At 47.1% G+C, this 8,977-nt stretch overlaps 1 protein-coding gene across 1 annotated transcript in view; it reads left to right on the top strand.

The window, feature by feature from the left end:
- LOC135504220 (PDZ domain-containing protein 4-like) overlaps positions 1–8,959 on the top strand; it is a 31,510-nt gene extending 22,551 nt beyond the window's left edge. Inside the window, 7 exon segments of the mRNA XM_064922577.1 lie at positions 2,087–2,403; positions 2,725–2,815; positions 2,967–3,065; positions 3,149–3,211; positions 3,320–3,421; positions 5,626–6,673; positions 6,676–8,959. Coding sequence (XP_064778649.1) covers positions 2,087–2,403; positions 2,725–2,815; positions 2,967–3,065; positions 3,149–3,211; positions 3,320–3,421; positions 5,626–6,673; positions 6,676–7,607 — 2,652 coding nt within the window. The 3' untranslated portion in view covers positions 7,608–8,959.
- Positions 8,960–8,977: the final 18 nt, after the last annotated feature.

Genomic DNA, 8,977 nt, shown 5'->3' with positions numbered 1-8,977 from the left:
TTTCAGATGTATTACAAATTTAAAAAAACATGAATACCTTATTTACAAAGGTATTCAGACCCTTTGCTGTGAGACACGAAATTGAGCTCAGGTGCATCCTGTTTCCATTGATCATCCTTGAAATGTTTCTTCAACTTGATTGGAGTCCACCTGTGGTAAATTTAATTGATTGGGCATGATTTGGAAAGGCCCACACCTGTCTATATAAGGTCCCACAGTTGTCAGTGCAGGTCAGAGCAAAAACCAAGCCATGAGGTCGATGGAATTGTCTGTAGAGCTCAGAGACGGGATTGTGTCGAGGCAAAGATCTGGTCGAGTGAACCAAAATATTCTTGCAGCATTGAAGGTCCCCAAGAACACAGGGGCCTCCATCAGTTTGGAACCACCAAGACTCTTCCAATAGCTGGCCATCTGGCCAAACTGAGCAATCTGTGTAGAAGGGCCTTGTCAGGGAGGTGACCAAGGACCCGATGGTCACTCTGACAGAGCTCCAGAGCTCCTCTGTGGAGATGGGAGAATCTTCCAGAAGGACAACAATTTCTGCATCACTCCATCAATCAGGGCTTTATGGTAGAGTGGCCAGATGGAAGCCACTCCTCAGTAAAAGGTGCATGACAGCGCGCTTAGAGTTTGCCAAAAGTCACCTAAAGACTCTCAGACCATGAGAAACAAGCTTCTCTGGTCTGATGAAACCAAGATTGAACTCTTTGGCCTGAATGCCAAGCCTTACGTCTGGAGGAAACCTGGTACCATCCCCACAGTGAAGCATGGTGGTGGCAGCATCATGCTGTGGGGATGTTTTTCAGTGGCAGGGAATGAGAGACAAGTAAGGATTGAGGGAAAGATTAACAGAGCAATGTACAGACAGATCCTTGATGAAAACCTGCTCCAGAGCGCTCAGGACCTCAGACTGGGGTGAAGGTTCACTTTCCAACAGGACAACAACCCTAAGCATACAGCCATGACAACGCAGGAGTGGCTTCTGGAAAAGTCTCTGAATGTCCTTGAATGGCCCAGCCAGAGCCCGGACTTGAACCCAATCTAACATCTCTGGAGAGACCTGAAAATAGCTGTGCTGCGACGCTCCCCGTCCAACATGACAAAGTTTGAGAGGATCTGCAGAGAGGAATGGGGGAACCTCCCCAAATACAGGTGTGCCAAGTTTGTGGCATCATACCCAAGAAGACTCGAGGCTGTAACCACTGTCAAAGGTGCTTCAACAAAGTACTGAGTAAAGGATCTGAATACTTATGTAAATGCAATGTCAGTTTTATTTTATATTATACATTTGCAAAAATGTCTAAAAACCTGTTTTTGCTTCATCATTATGGGGTACTGTGTGTAGATTGATGATATTAGATTTTTTTTTTAATCAATTTTAGAATAAGGCTGTGATTTAACAAAATGTGCAAAAAGTCAAGGGGTCTGAATACTTTCCGAATGCACCTTTCTGAATGGACCTACACATTTCTCTATTTGTTCAGGTGTATTGTGCTATTGTCTGTTCACTTAATTGGTTGTGTTGACTGACTAACCCCTAGCTTTGTGTTTAGGTCTGTCTGTATGTGTTGTGTTCATCTATTCTCCTCAGTCTCTGTGCTATTGTTAATTCTAATACAGTGAACTAACCTGTTCTGTCTGTATGTCTAGTGAGGGCTTTGCTAATGTGGCTCAATAAATCTACTATCTATTATCCTGTTTAATCTGTATATACACCTGTATTGTAATCACACACCAGTCCAATCTCTACCACCCACCCATTGCCCTTTCTCACTCTATAAATGGCTTGTTTTCCTTTGTGTTGCTCTCTCTCACATCTTCCTCTGTATGTTCCATGTCCTTGTACTCCTTTGTGTTGCTCCCTCTCACATCTTCCTCTGTATGTTCCATGTCCTTGTACTCCTTTGTGTTGCTCTCTCTCACATCTTCCTCTGTATGTTCCATGTCCTTGTACTCCTTTGTGTTTAATCATTCTCCACCACTCCCCTACTCTTCCTTTCTTCTCCTCCTCTCTAACCTATGATCTCACTCTTCTCCTTCTTCCCCCACCTTCTGCTGGCTAACCTCTGAACCCTCCCTCCTCTAGTTGAATGGTAAAGAGCTGTCTCGTCTCTCTGAGGACACCACCCTGGATGTGAAAGACCCCCTGCTGTCTCACGTATTAAGGAGGGGGACCCGGAGGCGGGCGGGACATGCAGGGCGACTAGCGGGGCTGGACGGGACAGTAGCAGTGACAGGGGGGCTGACTGACTGTGTGGACAGCGGCACTCAGACTGACATCAGCTTCCAGCACATCTTGACCCTGGGAAGGACCGCCCACAACCCATGTGGAGCCCCGCCCCCTCACCCTTCCCCCTCTCCACCGCTGCCACCCATCCTGGAACCCTACCTGCTCAATGAGTTGTGAGTAGAAAGAGAATGTGTGTGTGTGAGAGAAAGAGAAGGATAGAGAATGATAGTGAGAGAGAGAGTGTGTGAGAGAAAGGGACAGACATAGATTTACTGTTTATTTCACATTTGTTTATCTACTTCACTTGCTTTGGCAATGTTATCATGTTTCCCATGCCAATGAAGCCCTTAAATTGAGAGACAGAGAGAGGGGGGGGGGTGGAAGAGTTTGAGATTCAATTTATCCAAGATGTTTGAAAGCGCTGCATTCTGTATGTCTGACAAACAAACAAAATTGGGACACATGGCATATTTTCTCATATGTTTTATTCACAGTCTCCTAGAGCCTGAATATTATGAACCCAACAACTACTTTGACATCCCTCAGCAGGAGGGGGATCTCCGACAGGATGAGTTAGAATACGAGGTAAGTCTCAATTGTCTTGTCAAATCAAATTGTCTACCATCTAATCCAACAGAAATCCCATTCTTCATGCCCTCTCTATCTCCATTACCAGTGTTCAGGTGGTTAACTTGTCACTCAAAACGTGTGTTTTTCCTGCCACACATTTCAATAGGAGGTTGAGCTGTATAAGTCTCGTCAGCAGGACAAACTGGGGTTAACGGTGTGCTACCGGACAGACGATGAGGAGGATCTGGGGATCTATGTGGGCGAGGTGAGGAGGATGGGAGTGAGGATGAGGGTTATCCTCGCTCTGATCGCCTGTTTGCCAGCTAACCTAATCCTCTCTCACTCCAGGTCAACCCCAATAGTATAGCTGCTATGGATGGCCGCATCCGAGAGGGGGATAGAATATTACAGGTAAGAGAACATTAGGATTGTTAAGATAACATTTCAGACAAAGTTCTATATTATAGCAAGTCTATGTAGAAAAAAGGATCAGAGTACAGATATGTGATTCTGAATCAGATAAACGGGGTGGACATCCAGAACAGAGAGGAGGCGGTGGCCATTCTTACCAGGGAGGACAGTACCAACATCTCCCTGCTCCTGGCCCGGCCCGAAATAGAGGTGAGAACCTCTCCCAGAACAAAACACCCTGCATCTGACATACAGATGTAGGATCTTAATTTGATCACCCCATTACATGATAATATTCCCGCAAAGCAGGACATTTAAAAAGGTATAAAAAGATTTCTGAAGTTTGTAATTTTCACTTGGAAATTTGACTTGAATTTCCCTTACAAAAATTGTATCCTCTACAAAAATGTATATTAATTATAATCCACATAATAATCCATATTTCTTGTTGCTAAAGGATTATTTTCTTGCTGTAGCAAACTGGATCAAATTAAGATCTTACATCTGTATCGAGCGTACAAAACATCCACAGCGCCACCCACTACAGTTATTTATTTTCACAAGACCCCCATTTACAATTTTAGATCACCAAATTGATCAACATAGAATCAAAGGCAGATCAGATTGGTACCTCTATAACAAGGGGACATTGATGTAAAGGAAATAAGACTGGAGTTCTGCATCTCCCCCTACCCTGTTTACCCAGGAGACAGGAAAGGTGAGAGGAGTGAAGAGGGAGACAGATGAGGACAGATAGAGGGAAATGGAGCGGGGGTGGGAGGGATGGACAGCGAGCGTTAGTGGGAGAACGAGGAGAGCCTGCTTGTTTTCAGTACGTGCCAATGTGGCATTGCTTTGTTTCCCTCAAGGTCACAGCTCAACAGATCTGAGGACACAGTCCCAGGACATCCCATAATATACACACATACACACAGCAAATGGGTAATCACTGAACACACACCTCCAGATGGGGCAGAATTGTTGACCCTTTTCATACTGAGAGTGGTGCATAAACCACAGACACAAACACACGTCTGTACGTGTGCTCTGTGACACAGTCAGTGTTGAAATCGGAATGCAGTCCACATTCAGCTAGAGGGCAGATTTAAGCGAGGGCCATTAAAATGTAGGTTCCTACCCAGTCAGTCACGCACTGCACGTACCCTCATTTTCCTTTACTCATGTGGCGCCCTCCAATCTGCAGAGAGAAATGAGATGCAGGGTAGGCTAAAACTGAGATAGGATTCATATTGATAAAGCATTGTCTCACAGAGGGAGTTGATGAAAGGGGGATTCATCAGAGAGAAATATATGAGCAGAGATTAAAGGGGCAGTGCAGTCAAAATCATGATTTTTCTTTTGTGTTTTATATATATTTCCACACTGAGGTTGGAATAATACTGTGAAATTGTGAAAATTATTATCCTTTTAGTGTAAGAGCTTTTGAAGAGGCCGGCTGAAATTTCAGCTCGTTTGCTGGGTGGGTTTTCTGGACCGCCTGAAGACATCAGGAGGTAGAAGTTAATAGATCAATAACAAAGAGACTTTCCCCTCTCTGCCAATAACAGCTTGTTTTCAGGTTACATATCCCTCCCATTAGGCTCCTCCAATTAGGACCCTCACTCAGGCCACTCCCATACAGTCCGAGCAATATTATTGCTTGAGAAATAGCTTTTTGCCAAGAAGCTATTATTTATTTATTTTTGACCATTTTAATTGAAAACAATCACAGTATGGTATTTAATTGTTACCCAGAAATGACTTGATATTCAGATAAAATTGTCTGTATTGGACCTGTCTTGGGGATAGGGGGAGATACATAAAGGGGTTGTTAGATAAGAATAATCCAAAAGCCTGAAACTTATTAAAATTTAAACAATTAAAATGTATATCAATGAAATGTGGTCAACTCCACTCTGAGGCGTGAATTGTTTGCGGAATTCAACCAGAATATTTACATACACATTATCAATATCTCAGAGGGTCTGAGTAAAGGAATGAATTTGTCATTTTCCTACCCACTAGTAGTAACAACACACTAAACAAAATCATGACAGAGCAGACTGGTAATGTGTGTGTGCACGCATAATAGCTGGGTGAGTGGGTGTGCATATATTTACCTTTAGGCCCAATTGACATATTCATCCAGACAGGTCAGTGGAAAATACCCCCAAGTACAAAAATGTCTTTAAAATGGTAATGAACTCACACATTAAGTTGGCTCCTGCGCCATCTAGTGACTGAGATGAACAATAAGACATAGGTCTAACATGTTGTATGAGGTTCAAAAGAGTACAATAAAATAAACCTGCTTTATTCTCATGTGTTTCTTTTCCCACTTCAATGACACCTTCAACTCAACAACGGACATCAAAACAACAAACACAATATGTGAAACACGTTCTACAACTCAGAATGACAACCAGCTGGACCCAGATGAGCTGGAGCTGGAGGTTCTGGATAATGCCGTCCATCTACCTAGCCCCCATCAGCTGAGGAACGGGGCCTCCATTCTCAATGCAGAACCAGGGGTCATGGGTGGTGGTGGGGTGGGAGGCCGTGGGTGGGGTCACCGTGACTCTCCTAGCCTGCTCCACACGGTGCTGAGCAACAGCCAGGAGCTGGACAGCGGGGTTGGCCGTACGGACGAGAGCACCCGCAACGAGGAGTCCTCAGAACATGACCTGCTGGGAGACGACCAGACCAGTGCCCCCACCACCAACGCCACCAACACCCCCGGCAGCATGCGCAGGTTCCACTCTGGCCAAGGGGACAGGGACACCCCACCCCTGCTCCATGGTCACTCCACAGAGTTCCACTTCAGCACAGACTCTCTGCTGGGGCTGGACTGTCTGGGTGGTGGAGGAGGAGTGGGGGGTGTTGACCTGGCAGGGGAGAGGGTCTACACAGCTGACCCAGTGGGGATGATGCCTGGCCTGACGGAGGAAGAGTGCGATAGGTACAGGGAGCTCCTGGAGATCAAGTGCTACTATGAGAAGAACGGCAACGCTCTTCTGCTGCTGGGGGAGCATAGGGGTCACGGGCAGGGGGGCGATGGGGGGGTTCCTCTGGATGTGAACAGGAATGAGAACCTGATGCAGCATGAGATGGCCCTCCTGGAAGAGGAGCTACGCCATCTGGAATTCAAGTGTCGTAACATCCTGAGGGCCCAGAAGATGCAGCAGCTCCGGGAGCGCTGTCTGAAGGCATGGCCCCTGGAGGAGGAGGAGGAGGAGAGCGGAGCAGGAGGTGGGGCCGGGGCTGGGCGGGTGGCTCTTCTGGTTCTCGAGGAGTCCTGTATCCATGAGCTGTCGGACATTAATGAGCTCCCTGAGAGGGAGCGCTCTGACAAGGACAGCACCAGCGCCTACAACACAGGAGGAGAGAGCTGCAGGACCACCCCTCTGGTCACCGAACAGTACCCCTCCCTCTCTGCACATGGCCGCAGCAGCCTGGAGGGGGAGATTCTTTGCAGTGTCGGACCCCCAGCCGGCACGGGGAGAGGGGAGGCAGGAGGGAGGAGAGGGGGCAGGCTAACCTGAACCAGCCCTACTCCCCTAACTCACACAGAAGGGGAGCGGAAGCCAAGACCTCCAGCCCGGGAGGCACCAAGTTCAGATCCCTATCCCGCGACAGGGCGGCCAGGAGGGGGTCGGACGGAGGTGCGGGACGCCCCAAAACCAACGGGACAGTAGAGGGGAGGGGAAGAGGACGTAGTGCTGAGAACAGCCCTTATCTGTCCCGCCGCCACTCTGGCCCCAGAATCCCCCAGCGCTACCAAAGCTGCATGCAGCTGAGGTCCCCCTGTACCTCCGAGGGCCTGGAGCGACCCAGGGAGGGCAGCGACAGTCCCATGAGTCTGGGGAGCACATGCAAGAACATTCCCTCCTTACCCATCCTCCCTCCCCTCCCGCAGCCAGCCTCACCACGTATGGAGTGGAAGGTCAAAGTACGAAGCGACGGCTCCCGCTATGTTGCCAAGCGTCCCGTTAGGGACCGCCTCCTGAAGGCCCGGGCCATGAAGATCCGAGAAGAGCGCAGTGGCATGACCACGGACGACGATGCCGTCAGCGAGATGAAGATGGGCCGCTATTGGTCGAAAGAGGAAAGGAAGCAGCAGTTGCTGAGGGCCAGGGAGCAGCGCAGACGCAGGGAGTTTATGATGCAGAGCCGGCTGGACTTCCTGAGGGAGTCGCATGGTGGTGGACAACACGGGGCTACACAGGGACAGGAGCCCACTACCATCCTGGAGCTCAGCCACAGGAGGAGCCAGAAGAAACGGAGCCGTAGGATCCTGGATAACTGGATCACCATCCAGGAACTACTGGCTCACGGGACCAGATCACCTGACGGGAAGAAGGTCTACAACCCTCTGCTGTCAGTCACCACTGTTTAATGTAGAGGGGAGAGGTGATGGGTATAGAGGACAGAGAAAGGAAGACCGAGAGGACGAGAAGAGTGGAGAAGTAGTTTGTGGTGGGGTTGATTTTGAGGAAAATAAATCCACCTCAATCTTGTATGTCACTGCCATAGAGGAATCATCTTTTTATCTGTGCCATTATAGGGTCTGTGACAGCCTGGGCAGCTCCATTGAGGCGATAACCCATAGGAATCCCCACCCAGTTGACTACTTTATAGCGGAAGCCTTCAATGGCAATATCCACACTTAAACAGGTATATCCATTGAGTTTTGTTATCTCTATGGTCACTGCACATAGGAGAGGGAGAACGGGTGAGATCGCACCACGTGCTGCATAGTCACCACAGCCTTTGAAGAGAGGAAGAAAAGAATGGTGCAATGTAGAACAACAGAACGTAATTAAGCAATAAGGCCCGAGGAGGTGTGGTATATGGCCAATATACCAGAGCTAAAGGGCTGTTCCTATGCGAGACGCATCCTGGCGTGCCTGGACACAGCCCCTAGTGGTATATTGGGCATATGCCACAAGCACTCTAGGTGCCTTATTGCTACTATTAACTGGTTACCAATGTAATTAGAGCAGTAATTAGTATTTTTTTCATACCAATGGTATAAGATCTGATATACTACAGCTTTCAGCCAATCAGCATTCAGGACTCGACCTACTTTATAATTACCAATATTGCAACCTGTCATTTCTGCCTGAGAGAAAAGGATAAACATAGGGAGGCAAGACGAGTAAAAAGCAAGCTCTGGTGAAATAAACCAACCTGTAGTTATTGACCATGCTTATAAGGACAGTGCCTTGTATGCCAACTAATATGCTTGTGTAAGGCATTTACAAAGCACATTGGGAAAGAACAGAGCCTGGGCCTTATTGACTAACGACTGAAATGGACATTGCGGTAAGATCTGACAAGCATGCGTTTTCATATGAATAAATTGAGAAGCACAGTGAGAAAAAAGGCACCAAATGCCACAGCACACGACAACTACATATCTGGTGGTGGAAACGTGATGAAATGTTTTGGAGTCTGATGACTGGTACGATCGTATGGAGTTACTTACTCATACGGTATGACAGAACAATGAGGAGTGGTAAGTGGTTCTTTGACATTTAGTTACTTGCATGTTGACTATAAATGTAAAAAGGAACAACTTAAAATAGACTTTAAAAAGTTCAAAAATCTTAGTGTGAAATTGTGGATGTGATAATGTGACATGTTCTTCACTTGTTCAATTCTTAGACTAGAAAACTGTGTGGCCCTGTTTGTTCAGTATACTGTGATGTCTAGTCCATAAGCGTTTTACAATAAAAGCTTTTCTATATAAGATTTAAGTGATTT

The sequence above is a fragment of the Oncorhynchus masou genome, chromosome 18 (assembly GCF_036934945.1).
Source record: "Oncorhynchus masou masou isolate Uvic2021 chromosome 18, UVic_Omas_1.1, whole genome shotgun sequence".
NCBI classification, from domain to species: Eukaryota; Metazoa; Chordata; class Actinopteri; order Salmoniformes; family Salmonidae; genus Oncorhynchus; species Oncorhynchus masou.
This window is presented reverse-complemented; position numbering and strand designations above follow the sequence as displayed.